The 19856-nt window shown below is 40.2% G+C and overlaps 5 protein-coding genes across 6 annotated transcripts in view; 3 read left to right on the top strand and 2 right to left on the bottom strand.

Moving 5' to 3' along the window:
• Positions 1-2835, top strand: part of LOC142151007 (uncharacterized) — a 60093-nt gene extending 57258 nt beyond the window's left edge. The window contains exon 4 of the mRNA XM_075206266.1: positions 566-2835. Coding sequence (XP_075062367.1) covers positions 782-1903 — 1122 coding nt within the window. The 5' untranslated portion in view covers positions 566-781 and the 3' untranslated portion in view covers positions 1904-2835. The remainder of the gene's footprint in view (positions 1-565) is intronic.
• LOC142150999 (uncharacterized) overlaps positions 1-19856 on the top strand; it is a 510250-nt gene that overhangs the window by 364233 nt on the left and 126161 nt on the right. The gene's annotated exons all lie outside the window — the stretch shown is intronic.
• LOC142151006 (oocyte zinc finger protein XlCOF8.4-like) overlaps positions 1-19856 on the top strand; it is a 393475-nt gene that overhangs the window by 292533 nt on the left and 81086 nt on the right. The window lies entirely within an intron of this gene.
• Positions 1-19856, bottom strand: part of LOC142150996 (uncharacterized) — a 160247-nt gene that overhangs the window by 77663 nt on the left and 62728 nt on the right. The gene's annotated exons all lie outside the window — the stretch shown is intronic.
• LOC142150984 (uncharacterized) overlaps positions 1-19856 on the bottom strand; it is a 343002-nt gene that overhangs the window by 309578 nt on the left and 13568 nt on the right. The gene's annotated exons all lie outside the window — the stretch shown is intronic.

The raw sequence follows: 19856 nt of genomic DNA, 5'->3' as shown, positions 1-19856 counted from the left end.
GCTCTTACCATACTATTAGCGCTCTCCCTCTGTGTTCTTTATCTGATTTTGTAGATCTATTCTTAGCTGGACGAGGATGTTCAAGAAGGAGCTGAGTCTTTTTCTTGAGGATTATTTGTATTTGTTGTATTATATTTTATGTACATATAATATTTGAATTTATTACAATTTTCCATGACATATATATTAAATTTACTGCTGAACTGGTCGTTCTGCTCACACTCTCTGCATAGACAATAGGAGAGTCCTAAACAAAAGGTCCATTTGTTGACATAACAGGATGTCAGTGGCTGCAATGATCTTATCACAATGCAAGATTTTATCACTTGCTAAGATCTAATTACTTTTCCTTTGTGACCTTAGAAATGTTTATAGCTCATTTTTAAGTCAACATATAATTAGCACATTCTGATATCAGGATTTTTTGATTTTGCAATTATTTATATAGACAATTATAGACCATGTGCTTTATTTACATGTTGCTAGTGTATTAAATATTTTCTGTAAGTAGATTAATTAAGACAATCATCACAATTTCAAATAATAACATATTTTTTTCTTGCAGGTAAATTAATGAGCAGGATTCTTACTTAAAACAGAAGACGTCTCAGAGAGAACCTTGTTCACTAAACATCTGAGTATTCCAAAAAAACTCACCTACAAGTCATATAGACTATTGATGTTGAATCTTTTTAAAATCTAGAGGATTCACTCAAGCTTTATTTTATTTTATAATTAGGAGAAACCTTCTACAACTAAGTCGGCTCTCATCAAAAAAGTGATGAATATCACTGGAGAGAAACCCTATCTGTGCTCCGAATGTAATAAACGTTTTACAAATAAATCACAACTGATCATACATCTGAGGCTTCACACAGGAGAGAAACCATTTAAATGCTCTGAATGTAGCAAATGTTTTACCAAAAAGTCAGATCTTCTTGGACATCAGAGGATTCACACAGGAGAGAAACCATTTAAATGCTCTGAATGTAGTAAGTGTTTTAACCATTATTCAAATCTTGTTGCACATCAGAGGATTCACACAGGAGAGAAACCATTTAAATGCTCTGAATGTAGCAAGTGTTTTACCCGAAAGTCAAATCTTGTAATCCATAAGAGGATTCACACAGGAGAGAAACCATTTAAATGCTCTGAATGTAGCAAGTGTTTTTCCGAAAAGTCAATTCTTGTAATCCATAAGAGGATTCACACAGGAGAGAAACCAGTTAAGTGCTCTGAATGTAGTAAGTGTTTTACTGAAAAATCAAGTCTTATACACCATCAGTGGGATCACAGAGGAGAGAAACCATTTAAATGCTCCGAATGTAGAAAGTGTTTTACCAAAAATTCAAATCTTCTTGCACATCAGAGGATTCACACAGGAGAGAAACCATTTAAATGCTCTGAATGTAGTAAGTGTTTTACCAATAATTCAAAGCTTCTTGCACATCAGAGGATTCACACAGGAGAGAAACCATTTAAATGCTCTGAATGTAGTAAGTGTTTTAACGATAATTCAAAGCTTCTTGCACATCAAAGGATTCACACAGGAGAGAAACCATTTAAATGCTCTGAATGTAGTAAGTGTTTTACCAATAATTCAACGTTACTTGCACATCAGAGGATTCACACAGGAGAGAAACCATTTAAATGCTCTGAATGTAGTAAGTGTTTTACCGATAATTCAAAGCTTCTTGAACATCAGAGGATTCACACAGGAGAGAAACCATTTAAATGCTCTGAATGTAGTAAGTGTTTTACCCATTATTCAAATCTTGTTGCACATCAGAGGATTCACACAGGAGAGAAACCATTTAAATGCTCTGAATGTAGCAAGTGTTTTACTCAAAAGTCAAGTCTTGTTGCTCATCAAAGGATTCACACTAGAGAGAAACCATTTTAATGTTGTGAATGTAGAGTACTTTACTTATAAAATTACACTTATCACTCGCCAGAGGATTCACACACAAGAGTCAAACTGAAGATCTGAATGTTGCATATGTATCATAAGCAAGATATGTTGTTGTATCACAATAATATCCATATGGGGGTGATGCAATTTTATTTTTCTTAATGTTGCAAGTGTTTTATATATAACATCAAAGTAATGTCAAATATCATGGAAGACTAGAGTAGTCTGGTAGGTGAACCTAGGGGCATCTTCCACCTGGGATGATCTCTGTGTTATAAACTAGAGCTACATATACAAACACACAATGACCATGGGGCAGCCCTTGCTGAGCTCTGTAATACACTGCTGTCCTGCTCATGCAGGTGCTGGGACTAGTAGAAGAAATAACTTTTTATCCAGTAGAGAGTTCCAGCAGCTCTTCTCAGTACTGGGATTCCTTCTATGACAGACAGAGCTATGAGTACTGAATATATCTACAGGAACACTGCACACTGCTATGTTTCACACTACATGTGCTCCCATTGGTCTGTGTTATGCCTGCTTATTATTCCATCATACCTTTCTATTGCTGTCTTACCTCCCTGTTATAAGAACTGTGAACATAGAAAGGGTTATTTAGTAAATGGTGCAAAAAAAACACTGGTTTCTGTATCCTATAGCAACTAATCAGACCCTCACATTTGTTGATTTGATGACACCAAGATGCTAATAGCTGAAATGTGGTTGCTATGGGTTACAGCACATCTTTGTTCTTCACACCATGTTATTAAATAAGTCCCAAGTAAGCAATTTGTAAAGGTCCTTCATAAGTATTTACTTTATTCTCCATAGTGATATATATCAGACATCACTGACCTGTATATAGACTGAAGGACCATGATCACACAATGTCTGTAATTACCATTTATGTCACTGGCAGCTGTTTCTATAACACTTGTTGTTGAATAAAAACTGATATTGATAAATGTGAAGATTCTGTGTTTGATTGTGGAACTAATATATTTTTCAGTATTAATGAGTATTGTACATTCTTCTGTATTTTAGAAGATGGAACCAGTGGTGATATTTAGGGGTCATGTGATGCTGACAATATGACAACCAATAATAAAAATACTACACAGACCAGTTATCATTATTATCATACAACAAATGTATCAGCTGATTGGCAGGGTCTTACTGCCAATCAGTGATTGCTGAGTAGGACAGATTCATAGTATTCCCTGCTAGCTGCTGTCTGTCCTTGTCTCCTGTCCTCCAGAGGAACAACTCACTGTGTAATGGTGGCTGATCCAGTACACTAAACCCACATATATACATTTATGTGACAATATCTATTGTAATAATACAACATGATCATACATTACTGGTATACTATTCTTATCAATATTGGTTAAAAATTATCACAAAATTATTTATAGCAGCTTATTGAATTTCTCATTCCAGTCTGTATCCTGTTGGGTTAAAATACAGTTAGTTTTACCTTATGTCTGTCCACGTGTTTCTGGATCTACTCCTAATAGCTCGGTCTCTATCCACTGATGGAGTATAAATGAATAAGGAATATTGATCCCTACACTCCAGGGTCAACCAAGATTTTATTATGTTATCTTTCACCTGGCCAGGACTTACATATAATAGGAGATGTGTGTGATGTTCAGGCCTACAGCACTTACCTGATCTGGGAGAGATGATGAGGGATAGAACTCTCTGCAGTCATTGTCCCTGTAGTTGCCGCCTCTGAAGCTAGTGTCTCTATAACTGCTGTCTCTGTAACTGTGGTCTCTGTGAGCGCTGACTTTGGCTCTGGTCTTTGTAGCTGTCTCACTGACCCTTTCCTGATCTAAACTGTTTCTACTTATAACCTCACCTGTTCCTATGTCTTAAAACTTAGATTCCACTTTTATGCTGCTTACAGGGGCAAACGCAGGATTTGAGGAGGGGGGTTTCCACGGCACACCACCAGGGTGCGTGAGCAGTATGCATGAGGGCGTGGCTATAATGTTAGACAGTGCTAAGTAGCTCTCCAACCCTTCCAATCCCCCTTTAAATACACGAGCAATGCTGTGTGTACTACTGTTAGGTGCATGCAGCTCCCCTTTCATGAGCAGATCAGTGTGAAGTGGGACATACCTCCCAACTGTCCCTGTAGTCGGGACAAAGTCCTGACTGAGTGGGTCAGTCCCCAAACTCAGGACTGCCCCACCAGAATCAGGACAGTTGGTAGACTGTCCTGTTCTTCCTGGTTTCAATACTTGTTGCTGCTGCTCGTGTCCTAAGCTCAGTTGTGCTTGTCTGGATCCTGGAATGTTGGGTCCCTGTTTGGAAATAGAATAGGTACATTAGATATAGAAATATCAGCAATGAGTGAACACAGTAGGCCTCCCTGCCTCTATGCAGTCCGACATTAAATCAAAACAACTCATGTTTTATTATTAGTGCCCCTTTCTTGTAACCAGCCCGAATGAAAAATAATTTTATTCACCTTTAATAAAAATACCTATTTCCCCCAAACAACCCCAACATTAATTGTAATTACATTTATTAAATAAACCTATTTCCTACCATACACTAAATAACTTGAATTCACTTTTAAGAAATAGCAATCCTTTTTCTAAAACTCTGTCACACATTTAATTAATAGCGCGCAAACCACCCCAACATTAAATGAATCATCCCAACCTACATTGATAAGTCTGCACCAACCCCACTATTAAATTAAATTGCCCCACCATAACCCCACAAACAAAATAACACCCATCAATTAAACATCACCTACCTCACACATAGCTGATACAGCTGGTTAGTGCAAGCTCTATTTAACAGGAGGTAGCAAGCGATTTCATTGAGCTTGTGATTTCACTGCTTTTTTGATTTCAAGTGCTGTTTTTGTTTAAAGTGTGGAGTTAGTTCCAGTAAGGCGTTGAATCCAGGAAGGGGTTTAATCTGGTAAGTGGCTAGGAAAGGCTAGTACTAAAGTTCACTGTAGGCTATAAGAAGTTAGGTTAGCCATAATAAGATGATTATATAATCAGCACACAAGCGAATCGCGCGTCGGCATTCGCTGTGTTTCTCATGCCCTGCTGATTATATAATTCATCTTTATTTAGCCAGATAGTCCTATTGCTATTACATTCAGCTAGAATAGGCAGATCTGTAGTTGTATCACGCTAGTCACTATCGATTCTCAGATATTATTCAGATACCTTTTACAGATACCTATAGCTAGCTACCTGATGGTATCGTCAATCTATCTGCACTATAATGACACAGCTTTATTACGCTGACCTTTAGATACTATACAAATAACATCAATTTGTTATAGATATCACTATCAGATAATGGTCAGCCGCCTGATGGCATTATTATATGCTATCTAATCACGCTATCGGTACTTCAGTGATACAGTGATATTAGAGGATCCTAGATAGGATCAATATTACAATCAACTATCTGGCAATACTATACCTTAGTTTAGACTCATTAACCATAGGAGTGGTACAGATGTGTCTCAATAATATAAGACATATAATACCAATTGACACTGTTCCAGTTCTATCACTGCCTGGATATCCTAGGCAGAGACACTGAGATATACCTTCTATACTGATTTTCCTACCACATATACCTGCTATTAGGCACTAGTATACTTTAATATTATTGGCAATTAGTCAACTAGGTGTATTATAATCAGCATAATAATTAAAATATCAACACACAAATAATAATATTATGTCAATCAAACTTTGTATTATGGCATGAGAACACAGCGATTTTGCAGTTAAAATCTGCATTTTATTTTTCACTCAGCACTGGTTTTATATTTTCGCAAGTTGTACCAATATCTTTTAATGCATATCAATAAAAATAAATTATTTTAATCAAATACCCCGGAGTGCCTCTACATATACTCTCTTTTCCTTGGCTCTTATCCTAATATATAAGTATAAGGGAGCACCCTCCAGCTATAACATTATAAGAAATAATCTGGAATAAGGATATTGGGGTTAAGTACTAAGCCTATTATTTCCTCATTTAGTGCAGTTACCTCCATTTCTATTACCTTGTTAAGGGATTGTAAGAGGTAATATAGTATTGCTTACATTTTGCTTTTAGTCTATATAAGGCCTTGACATTTAAATATACTGAATCTGTTTTAATATGTGTGACATTGTATCTACTAAATGAGATCTATAGCTTTCTTCTAGCCATGACAATATGAAACTGTTATTGTTCATGAGTTCGTTAGAAAATGCTTTACCCACAAATATGGTTAAACTTCATCCTTAAGATAAGAAACTGGTTTTAGATTGGTCCCTGATTTTGGGTATCATCAGCATAGAGGTGGTACTGGAGGCCAAAGTAGCGGATGAGGACACCAAGGTAGGAGGTATAGAGGGAGAAAAGCAGGGGGCCAAGAACCAAACCTTGGGGAACGCCAACAGATAAGGTAGAGGGGGGGGGGATAAAGAGTCATTTGAAGAGACTGAGAAGGCGCGGTCGATGAGGTAAGGAGGGAGAGGACAGTGTTACAGAGGCCTATAGATTTTAGAGTTTGCAAAGGGAGTGCGTGGTCAACGGTATTGAAGGCAGCAGAGAGGTCAAGAAGGATAAGAATGGAGTAGTGTTTTTTGGATTTAGCGAGGAGAAGGTCATTAGTGAACTTAGTGAGGGCAGCTATACAAACATAAATAAATGTAATATATTTTGCTGCGTTACCCTGTTAAGCGTATCCTCTAGCTGCAGCCTGGTGATTAAAGGGGTAGTGTCATGCTTGTTTATCTGATACACCTAATAACTCAAGTCCAAAAGTGTGAAACTCTAGGGAATTGCCAGAGGAAGACCTTAAAGGTTCCATACTGGTCACCGCATTTTGGACAATTGGCGGTTTGGTCATTCCTAAATGTTGCTAATCTACAGGGGTATATCCATACGATATATTCTCTCTACACTACAGAGAATATATATTTGTATATGTATTGAAGAAGTAATTGAGCAGCGTGAGCTGCTGAGAAAAAAGTTCCCCATTCCTCATTTTGCAGGGGGCCGAGATCCACGTCCCATTTACCTCGCAGCTGCAAGAGGCTTTTAGTACCAAATTCACTCAATAAATAGGAAGAAGTGAAAGAGGTAAGCTTCCTGTAACCTAACTGTTGAAGCAGTGTTCCCTGAGGACCCAATGATTAACCCTATGTTTAAATTGGGCAATGAGGGCATATCTGAGTTGCCGGTAGCAAAACAACATAAATTTGGTGAACATAAATTCTGTCTGACGTTGCTCAGAGGATTTGAGGACCCCATTAGCAAAAAACTGACCCATGGCAGGTATCCTATGCCTTATACAGAGAGAACGCCCTTCCACAGTTATTACTCCTGGAGAGGTGGCAAGACCCCATATAGGATTACAAGGATCCCCCCGCTCACCATGTAGCAGACCATGAGCAGCATTCCAGCTTGTGACAACTTGTGTAAGCAGAGGGGCTGAACGCTTAGGACAAATACCAGACAATAAAGCCTGGAGAGCAGTATGGTGACCGCCTACGTGCCTCAACAGCTCCCAGTGGAGATGATGATAGTCGGGTCTGATAGTCAAAATTCCAAATGAACCAAATGGGAGGTGTAATAGTATGAGGTTAGTTTGGTAAAGTAAAGCCCCCCAAGTGACTAGATTTACACAAGGCACCAAATTTCAATTTTGTTCTCCTCCCACCCCATACTAATGAGGTAAGGAACAGATGATTAACATGGAATAAAGAGGATGGGAAGAAAACCGGCGCCTGTTGTAAAACTTAAAGAAACTTGGGCTGTATGATCATTTTTATAAGGTTAATCCTTCCAGATACCGATATGGGCAACTTCTGCTGTGTATGAATTTTAGATTGGAGTAAAGCAACTTGTGATTGAATAATCAGTGACACCTATTCACATACATCATTTGAAATCCACATACCTAAATATTATAAATGAGGGGTCCAGTTTATTGGGAGCCGACTGTGGGAGAATTCTGGGCTGGTACGTCCTAGTGGAAAGATACTGGATTTGTCCCTGTTAATTTTTAAGTCTAAATAGAGACCAAATTAATTCATTACTTGGAGAAGGTTTTCCCTGGAGCCTCTTAAGTCCTACAGAAAAAGCAATACAACATAGAGGGCTAACTTATCCTCTCTCTGTGTTGCCCTAATCCCCCTTATAGTCGGAGTATGACAGATAATACAGGCAAGGGGTTCAATGGCCAATGCAAATAGTGTGTGTGGGGGGGGGGGGGTGGGAGTGTGCACCCCTGCCTAGTGCCTCTACCTAGTTTGAAAGAGCGGGAAACATACCTATTAACACTCACCTAGAGTATAAAAGCCTAGGCCACTTAATATACATGGGTGTCATCCCAAATAATCTCATTACCTCCCATAAATATGCCCATTCACTGAATCCAATGCCTTTGTAGCATTGACGAAAACTATCACTGCTTCATTGGCACTCAAATTATGCACCTGCATAATGTGCCTCAGATTCAAACAAGTGGACCTTCAAAAAATGAATCCTGCTTGACCTGGGTGGATCAAATCCAAAATCACTTTATTAAGATGGAGGGCCAATATTTTAGCCAGAACTTTTTCATCCATGGACAAGAGAGAGAAATGGCCTATGATTCAGGATATAGGGGGACCTTGCCTGGTTATGGCAGAAACACAATCAATGCTTCTGACATAGTTTCAGATACAATAGATTATTAAAGGTCTCTTAGGAACGTAGACTGCTCCGTGCTGTTTGTATAGCTCTATTTGGAGGTCATCCATCCCTGGGGCCTTATCAACAAGGAAGGACATTATTGCATCATCAACCTCCTCTAGTGTAAACGTAGGATCTAAATACAGTCTACTGTCAGCGGTCAGCCTGGGTAGATAAATTCAATTTAAATACTCGGGAGAGGGTGCCCCAACTGTAATGCCCCCTGGGATGTATACACCTCCCTATAGTAGTTGTGAAAGACCTCGCTATATTAGGCATCAAAAAGTCCAGAACACCAATGTCATCAACAACCAAAGGCACAGCAGTATTAGCAGTACGACCCTTATAGACAATTCCTCTGAAGAAATCACAAGTTTGTGATGAAATGCGTCAGAAAGACTAATACTTTTTATGAGCTATTTCCCTGCTTCATTGTACTTACCTGTTTCATGCAAGAATCCATTAAGCAATCCATTCACATTGGATTGCGGTAGGAGACAGCTTCTCATCACACCCAGTGTACTCGGAAACGAAGGAGCAGAGTGAGACAAGCGTTTGGCCAAACAGAAACATCAAAGATAACAGGTGAATTACGGGCTGAGAGGATGCTTACATCTAGGCACACGGTAAATAATTCTGATTGCACTGACAGCCTAAATCCTCTCCGCATTTACAGGTTTATGAACAACAGACATTATCCAGTGATATATTTATGGTGAGGTAAACTACGAGCTGAAAGGAAGTTTATCCAGACATACGATTATTATATAGGCATGTGCTGACAGCTCAGACCCTCTACATAATCTCTGTTGTTACCAACATTATTCAGAGATACGATCAACTGGACAGTTTGCCTGTGCCTGATGTTTTACCTTACTTCTTAGATATAGTGAAGTTGAGAAGTACTGAAAGATGGATAGACAGGCTCCAGAGCCCCGCATTTCTGTTCAAACTCATTTTCTTTGGTTGTAGAGACTTTCTTAAGCTCTGCCACCCTATTAATCAATTTACCACGGAGGTAAGCATTGGAAAAGTCCCAAACAACTGGGGTGTGTGTGTTACTGGAGAAGAACCAGTCCCATAGTATAACCATGTCGGAGCCTGCCCTATCAGATATGGGTTGAATTTCCAGAAAGCCTGTTCCCTGGTGATATTATAGTCAAAATGTAATAGGATGGGGGAGTGGTCAGAAATCTAACGGGTCTTATACTCCACTTCACACATATCAGGTACCAACAAGCTAGATATGAGCGCTAAATCTATTCTGGAGAATGTATTGTGAGAGGTTGAAAAGTAAGAGGATTGAGTGGTGTTGGTGGGTCTCAGCCACCACACATTCACCAGTCCCAAAAGCAGTTTTGTAAAGGCCGACTTACTAGCAGTTTGTGAAGCCTGATGTTGCCTCCATCTATCAGTGTTTTATCCATAACTTTGCTAAAGTCCCCAATACAAATAATAGGGGAAGCAGGAAGTAGAGTCATAAATTCGCTGCATTGTTTCAGGACACCGTTACTGTAGGGGAGAGGTCTATACACAGCTAAAATCATTAGCAGGTAAGAATTAATTGTGGGGTTCAGTAACACAAACAGGTCCCTGGGATCAGTGTGGACCTTTTCCAGTACAAATGGGAGACATATGTGTATCAGAACTTGAAGTATGGGAGAAGTGACAAGTATATCCCACCCAGGGAAAGGACTTATACACCCTCCAAATGCGTTTCCAGAAAGCATACAATATCAGGGCCATGCTTCCTAATATTACTTAACACCGAAAGTTTTATTTTATTATTTAACCCTCGAACATTCCATGACACAATATGAAGATGTTTATTCATAGATTGCTCAGGTACCATTGTATGTGGTCTAAATGACTAGTTTGGAGTAGAACGAGTAACCCATTTATCTGATCCATTGGAAAGAGAACTTGTGAGATCCCAGAAAACATAATGGTATATAGATACAGGAGTATTGAAAATAAATGCGATGCATTGACCTACAAACAGTAAACATCAGAACTTCACCACCCCCACCCAGCATATCCTAACACAACCATGGAATACTTCATTCCCAAATACCCCCATCCCATAGACTCTCAGGGGGCCAGAGTCAACGAAGAAAAACAAACAAAATACAACTAAGAAGTGCAGAATTATAAAGGAGAAGAAGGAGATGTAGTAGGCACTTACATCGTGGTCTCTCCGGACATATGTAAAAGTAGTAAACATAAGTAAATTGGAGGTGGTGCCCCACCTAAACAAGTCAACCTACAGGTAACAATATACTCATAAACATATATGTACAAAGACATACAGTCAATGAACACCATGAGATGACAGCATGTTGTGCCAATCAGTAAACAGGAGCATACGATACCCAAATCGTCCGACTGCAGAGGAAGATATGAGAGTCCACTTACAGGAAAATGAAGAAATCACAGTCCAGATCATGATCTACGAGGACAATTTTGATCCATTCAATTGACAGCATCTTGCAGAGATTTAAAAAATGGGTGATACCATCAGCAACTACGCAGACTCATTGGGAACAATATAGCATAAATTAAATGTGCAAAGACACAAGCTAAAGAGAAAATGGCCCACTCAGTAGGTAAAGGGGGCAAAAAGAGGATTTATGTACTTACGTTAAATCCATTTCTCTGATTCCGTCTGGGGGACACTGCTTACCATGGGTTGTGGAGGGAGCTGGGAAGTTGGCACCTAACTAGTTAACTTTAGTACTGCCGACAGACCCCTCCCCTCTACAATCCCCCTGCCCCCTCTTGTTCAGTTAATTAAAAAGCCCAAGGAGGAAAGGCCAGTCAAACAAGAGCACACAGAAGAAAAGCAGAAGGGAGGGATCGCAGTGTCCCCCAGACGGAATCAGAGAAACGGATTTAACGTAAGTACATAAATCCTCTTTTCTCTTTCATCCAGTCTCGGGGACACTGCTTACCATGGGGACGTTCTAAAGCAGCCCCTAAGGGTGGGACTACTCTTAAAATCCCGCTCGCAAAGCACTACGAGCAAAATTTGCATCAGCGGATGCAAATACATTAAACTGTTAAAATTTTGTAAATGTATGGACAGAAGACCAGGTGGCTGCCCTGCAAAGCTGGTCTGCAGAAGCCCCATTTCTTGTTGCCCACGACGCCCCTACCGATCTGGTGGAATGGGCGGTAAGTCTCTCCGGCACAGGACGGTTAGCCTTTATGTAAGCCTGTTTAATGGTTGCCGTAATCCATCTTGCATTGGACTGTTTTGAGGCTGGCCAGCCTCTCTTATTGGCATCATAAAGAACAAATAGAGAATCGGTACGTCTAATCTGAGAAGTTCTTTTGACATAAATGCGGAGAGCCCTAACCACATCTAACTTTTCCATAGACTGCTGATCCGAATGGGAAGTAGATGAGAAGACCGGAACTACAATTTCTTGGTTCAGATGAAAAGCCGAAACTACCTTTGGAACGAAGGAAGGAAGGGTTCTTAACACCGCTCTGTCCTCGTGGAAAACCAGATATGGTTCTCAGCAAGACAGAGCTCCTAATTCTGAAACCCTACGCTCAGATGCGATAGTCAAAAGAAAGAGGACCTTCCAGGTCAACCACTTTAAATCTGCACCAAGTAATGGCTCAAAGGGAGGCCCTTTAAGCATATCCAGCACCAGGTTGAGATCCCATGGTGCTGTAGGTGGAACATAGGGGGGTTGAATATGCAAGACTCCCTGAAGGCAAGTCCTAATATCTGGTACATCCAAAATCTCATTAGCAGGTGGTAAAATGTTGTATTGTAATTAGATCATGGCAGCACAGCGTGGAGCCATGGCACTCAGAGCCAGTGCATGCTACAGGGTCCCTAGTACAGAATTACACAGGGGGCAGTGACCAGCATGTGGGGGCAAACTGAAATGGAATAAAACCCAGCAGGGGCAGTGTTGTACTAGGGCATGGAGGGTCCACTGGGGAACGCATTTGTAGATGTCAATGGAACAGAGTGTGTATTATGTGGCTGGTTATATACCAGTGTAACCATCGGCTCTCCAGCTAGTTTGGAACAAACAATTCCAGCTTGCCCTCTAGCAGGACATGCTGTGCTTTGTAGTTCTACAACACTGAGGAGCCAGAGGCACCGATGAAAGAAAGTATTTAAGGTTTAAGATATTTTATTATACTAAACAAGATATGCCACAATAACTATACTGAGAAAGTGATTTATTGATTCATTTTAAACTAGTGTTATCAAGCTTATCAAGAATATTGATGAATTCAATATTTGTTAAAAGCAAGAGATCCAATTAAAAGATAAGGGGACCTATTTATTATGAACAGAACTCATCAAAATATCTCCGGGGAGCTGAACGATACTCAGCTGCCCCAGTTTGGAGGCCAGTCTGTAAGGTGGATTACTGGATCTGGGCTTTCTTATTGGTCCGCAGCTTCCTAACATCAGATCCTCTGACAATCCCAACAGCTGTTATAGTAAAGGAGAAGATTACGTGGATTCTCACCTCTTATTGTAAGAAGGTGAAGTCTCCTGAAACAGCTCAGCCAGAAGATATTCTTCTAGACATCTCACCAGAAGTAAAGTAGGTATCCTCATTCCAGCAGTTTCACACAGAGCATCTGCTACTATATATATATATATATTATATATATATATATATATATATATTACACACACATACAAGTGGGTGGTCACAACCTAGTAAGCCGGAGATAAATAGGTGAATACATAAAGTGATGATGCCACAGTGGACGGGAGATACTAAATATGGTACTAATCCTATTCAAGGGATAAATAATAACGATCATTTCATTTGAGATTTGTGAAATGTAACTGACAATATAACAGAAATATATGACGAAAGTTTCTCATATATTTACAAATAGTTACAAGCTATAGAGGTAGAACTAATCCAGCACAGACTTACCATTGATGATCTAGTTACAGTGACAGGAGGTTATTACATGACCCTAGAAACTATTACTGGGAATAAATGCTGCACTTATTTGGATAATGATGCTGACACTGAAGAAGTGATTGGGCCCTACATGGCCGAGGGAGCAGAGTTACAAATGGGCCTTAATGAGGGGACGATAGGGGCAGATACTGAGGATGAAGGAGATTTGCTGGTAATGTATATTCATGATTAGATCCAACCACATGGCTCTCAGGTTTAGGGAATGGTCAGAAGAATTTTTTTCTCTCTTTTGGTTATTTTGCTCCTAATATAGATTTTGGTTATATGTGTGTGCAAGATATGCACAAGTTTTGCAACATGTCTGAAGGAACTAAATAAGTAAAATCAATAATGGCGATTATCACACCGGAGCAGGAGGAAGTGATGGATCATAGAAAGCTTTGATTATTCTTATGATGTAGAAATTATATCTGGCACCTGTGGCAACATAAACATTTCAGGAACTTCCTAATATCCGATACGGAGAGTATTTGGCAATTATCCTGTCCTACCTGCATCTACCATCACCTCTGTTATTTGGATCCTAATTCCTCCTTAGAAATTAGCAGGTCACATGATTTGTGCTAGTAATATGTATAGTATGGAGAGAGGATTAATATGGATAAACAACAACATACATGTTGGAAGAACAGAAGCCGACTTGTTAAAGGATTGTAAGAGGTAATATAGTATTGCTTACATTTTGCTTTTAGTCTATATAAGGCCTTGACATTTAAATATACTGAATCTGTTTTAATATGTGTGACATTGTATCTACTAAATGAGATCTATAGCTTCCTTCTAGCCATGACAATATGAAACTGTTATTGTTCATGAGTTCGTTAGAAAATGATTTACACACTAATATGGTTAAACTTCATCCTTAAGATAAGAAACTGGTTTTAGATTGGTCCCTGATATCTGACTTTAAAAAGACTTTGTAGTTTCCAGAATGTTTCCGTAGTGAAGTCATGATCTGCTGCTGGAAGCTCCTGTAGAGCAGGATGATTGCAGCAGAAAAAGGAACATACAGGACATCAGAAAGATTACACCTTTGTAAACGGTATTGAGAAAGGAAAGTAATTGTTGTGGTTTCAGAATGAATAGTGGGGATAAGAGCCAGTCATGGTATTCCAAGCACAGCTGAACAATGTGGGGAGTGAACCAAAATGAGAACCAGGACTTCCTGGTGGTGTCAGCAGTGATTTGTAAGGGCCAGGTATCTGTAATAACCGAAGAAAAAATAAGCCTGAACTCAGTATATTCCATAATAAATATGGTACCAGCTACTTGGCAATAAGCCTGCGCTCAGTATATCCCATATTGTATATGGTACCAGCTGTGTGGCAATATAAATGCCCATATATGTATGCAAAACAAAAAGACAGTTGTTGTCAGCACTTATCCTTAACACTGCATATCTGTGTGTATCTAACAAAATGAAAACATGAGGTGTTAGTTCATTTTTTGGATCAAAACATTTAAGCCTGCATCCCAGCGTCAAGGGCACCTCATTATATGCAGGTCCTACAATGACCTATATGCTTTAAACACCATTAAAATGCAGTTAAAATCAGATGCACTCAACTTTCAGGTATAGGGGCTTACATCTAGCAAGGGCTGGTCCCTGAGCCACACCCAAGTGAGCCTTAAATAATATTCGATATATTCCGATGGTGGAAGTAGCAGGATTTTGAGAGGGACAGAATGTGAGGTTTGAAGGAGAGGGAGGAATCAAGGATGACCCCAAGGCATCAGACTTGAGTGACAGAAACGGGAGTAGTGTTATTAATAGAAATAGAGAGGGGTGGGGGTGGGAGAGTCCTGGAAGTGGGGAAGATGATAAGTTCAGTCTTGGAAATATTGAGTTTAAGGGAGAGTTGTGACATCCAAGATGAGATGGCCGAGAGACAGGAGGAGACACGAGACAGAAGGGAAGGGGAGAGGTCAGGGGATGAAAGATAAATTTGGGTATCATCAGCATAGAGGTGGTACTGGAGGCCAAAGTAGCAGATGAGGACACCAAGGTAGGAGGTATAGAGGGAGAAAAGCAGGGGGCCAAGAACCAAACCTTGGGGAACGCCAACAGATAAGGGAAGAGGGGGGGGGGATAAAGTCATTTGAAGAGACTGAGAAGGCGCGGTTGATGAGGTAAGGAGGGAGAGGACAGTGTTACAGAGGCCTATAGATTTTAGAGTTTGCAAAGGGAGTGCGTGGTCAACGGTATTGAAGGCAGCAGAGAGGTCAAGAAGGATAAGAATGGAGTAGTGTTTTTTGGATTTAGCGAGGAGAAGGTCATTAGTGAACTTAGTGAGGGCAGCTATACAAACATAAATAAATGTAATATATTTTGCTGCGTTACCCTGTTAAGCGTATCCTCTAGCTGCAGCCTGGTGATTAAAGGGGTAGTGTCATGCTTGTTTATCTGATACACCTAATAACTCAAGTCCAAAAGTGTGAAACTCATAGGGAATTGCCAGAGGAAGACCTTAAAGGTTCCATACTGGTCACCGCATTTTGGACAATTGGCGGTTTGGTCATTCCTAAATGTTGCTTATCTACAGGGGTATATCCATACGATATATTCTCTCTACACTACAGAGAATATATATTTGTATATGTATTGAAGAAGTAATTGAGCAGCGTGAGCTGCTGAGAAAAAAGTTCCCCATTCCTCATTTTGCAGGGGGCCGAGATCCACGTCCCATTTACCTCGCAGCTGCAAGAGGCTTTTAGTACCAAATTCACTCAATAAATAGGAAGAAGTGAAAGAGGTGAGCTTCCTGTAACCTAACTGTTGAAGCAGTGTTCCCTGAGGACCCAATGATTAACCCTATGTTTAAATTGGGCCATGAGGGCATGTCTGAGTTGCCGGTAGCAAAACAACATAAATTTGGTGAACATAAATTCTGTCTGACGTTGCTCAGAGGATTTGAGGACCCCATTAGCAAAAAACTGACCCATGGCAGGTATCCTATGCCTTATACAGAGAGAACGCCCTTCCACAGTTATTACTCCTGGAGAGGTGGTAAGACCCCCATATAGGATTACAAGGATCACCCCGCTCACCATGTAGCAGACCATGAGCAGCATTCCAGCTTGTGTAAGCAGAGGGGCTGAACGCTTAGGACAGATACCAGACAATAAAGCCTGGAGAGCAGTATGGTGACCGCCTACGTGCCTCAACAGCTCCCAATGGAGATGATGATAGTCGGGTCTGATAGTCAAAATTCCAAATGAACCAAATGGGAGGTGTAATAGTATGAGGTTAGTTTGGTAAAGTAAAGCCCCCCAAGTGACTAGATTTACACAAGGCACCCAATTTCAATTTTGTTCTCCTCCCACCCCATACTAATGAGGTAAGGAACAGATGATTAACATGGAATAAAGAGGATGGGAAGAAAACCGGCGCACTTGGGCTGTATGATCATTTTTATAAGGTTAATCCTTCCAGATACCGATATGGGCAACTTCTGCTGTGTATGAATTTTAGATTGGAGTAAAGCAACTTGTGATTGAATAATCAGTGACACATATTCACATACATCATTTGAAATCCACATACCTAAATATTATAAATGAGGAGTTCAGTTTATTGGGAGCTGACTGTGGGAGAATTCTGGGCTGGTACGTCCTAGTGGAAAGATACTGGATTTGTCCCTGTTAATTTTTAAGCCTAAATAGAGACCAAATTAATTCATTACTTGGAGAAGGTTTTCCCTGGAGCCTCTTAAGTCCTACAGAAAAAGCAATACAACATAGAGGGCTAACTTATCCTCTCTCTGCGTTGCCCTAATCCCCCTTATAGTCGGAGTATGACAGATAATACAGGCAAGGGGTTCAATGGCCAATGCAAATAGTGTGTGTGGGGGGGGCGGGAGTGTGCACCCCTGCCTAGTGCCTTTACCTAGTTTGAAAGAGCGGGAAACATACCTATTAACACTCACCTAGAGTATAAAAGCCTAGGCCACTTAATATACATGGGTGTCATCCCAAATAATCTCATTACCTCCCATAAATATGCCCATTCACTGAATCCAATGCCTTTGTAGCATTGACAGAAACTATCACTGCTTCATTGGCACTCAAATTATGCACCTGCATAATGTGCCTCAGATTCACACAAGTGGACCTTTAAAAAATGAATCCTGCTTGACCTGGGTGGATCAAATCCAAAATCACTTTATTAAGATGAAGGGCCAATATTTTAGCCAGAACTTTTACATCCATGGACAAGAGAGAGAAATGGCCTATGATTCAGGATATAGGGGGACCTTGCCTGGTTATGGCAGAAACACAATCAATGCTTCTGACATAGTTTCAGATACAATAGATTATTAAAGGTCTCTTAGGAACGTAGACTGCTCCGTGCTGTTTGTATAGCTCTATTTGGAGGTCATCCATCCCTGGGACCTTATCATCAAGGAAGGACATTATTGCATCATCAACCTCCTCTAGTGTAAACGTAGGATCTAAATACAGTCTACTGTCAGCGGTCAGCCTGGGTAGATAAATTAAATTTAAATACTCAGGAGAGGGTGCCCCAACTGTAATGCCCCCTGGGATGTATACACCTCCCTATAGTAGTTGTGAAAGACCTCGCTATATTAGGCATCAAAAAGTCCAGAACACCAATGTCATCAACAACCAAAGGCACCGCAGTATTAGCAGTACGACCCTTATAGACAATTCCTCTGAAGAAATCACAAGTTTGTGATGAAATGCGTCAGAAAGACTAATACTTTTATGAGCTATTTCCCTGCTTCATCGTACTTACCTGTTTCATGCAAGAATCCATTAAGCTGTCCATTCACATTGGATTGCGGTAGGAGACAGCTTCTCATCACACCCAGTGTACTCGGAAACGAAGGAGCAGAGTGAGACAAGCGTTTGGCCAAACAGAAACATCAAAGATAACAGGTGAATTACGGGCTGAGAGGACGCTTACATCTAGGCACACGGTAAATAATTCTGATTGCACTGACAGCCTAAATCCTCTCCGCATTTACAGGTTTATGAACAACAGACATTATCCAGTGATATATTTATGGTGAGGTAAACTACGAGCTGAAAGGAAGTTTATCCAGACATACGATTATTATATAGGCATGTGCTAACAGCTCAGACCATCTACGTAATCTCTGTTGTTACCAACATTATACAGAGATACGATCAACTGGACAGTTTGCCTGTGCCTGATGTTTTACCTTACTTCTTAGATATAGTGAAGTCGAGAAGTACTGAAAGATGAATAGACAGGCTCCAGAGCCCCGCATTTCTGTTCAAACTCATTTTCTTTGGTTGTAGAGACTTTCTTAAGCTCTGCCACCCTATTAATCAAGTTACCACGGAGGTAAGCATTGGAAAAGTCCCAAACAACTGGGGTGTGTGTGTTACTGGAGAAGAACCAGTCCCATTGTATAACCATGTCGGAGCCTGCCCTATCAGATATGGGTTGAATTTCCAGAAAGCCTGTTCCCTGGTGATATTATAGTCAAAATGCAATAGGATGGGGGAGTGGTCAGAAATCTAACGGGTCTTATACTCCACTTCACACATATCAGGTACCAACAAGCTAGATATGAGCGCTAAATCTATTCTGGAGAATGTATTGTGAGAGGTTGAAAAGTAAGAGGATTGAGTGGTGTTGGTGGGTCTCAGCCACCACACATTCACCAGTCCCAAAAGCAGTTTTGTAAAGGCCGACTTACTAGCAGTTTGTGAAGCCTGATGTTGCCGCCATATATCAGTGTTTTATCCATAACTTTGCTAAAGTCCCCAATACAAATAATAGGGGAAGCAGGAAGTAGAGTCATAAATTCGCTGCATTGTTTCAGGACACCGTTACTGTAGGGGAGAGGTCTATACACAGCTAAAATCATTAGCAGGTAAGAATTAATTGTGGGGTTCAGTAACACAAACAGGTCCCTGGGATCAGTGTGGACCTTTTCCAGTACAAATGGGAGACATATGTGTATCAGAACTTGAAGTATGGGAGAAGTGACAAGTATATCCCACCCAGGGAAAGGACTTATACACCCTCCAAATGCGTTTCCAGAAAGCATACAATATCAGGGCCATGCTTCCTAATATTACTTAACACCGAAAGTTTTATTTTATTATTTAACCCTCGAACATTCCATGACACAATATGAAGATGTTTATTCATAGATTGCTCAGGTACCATTGTATGTGGTCTAAATGACTAGTTTGGAGTAGAACGAGTAACCCATTTATCTGATCCATTGGAAAGAGAACTTGTGAGA

The sequence above is a fragment of the Mixophyes fleayi genome, chromosome 4 (assembly GCF_038048845.1).
Source record: "Mixophyes fleayi isolate aMixFle1 chromosome 4, aMixFle1.hap1, whole genome shotgun sequence".
Taxonomy (NCBI): domain Eukaryota; kingdom Metazoa; phylum Chordata; class Amphibia; order Anura; family Limnodynastidae; genus Mixophyes; species Mixophyes fleayi.
Note: the sequence above shows the minus strand (reverse complement) of the source record. Positions and strands in the feature narration are given on the sequence as shown.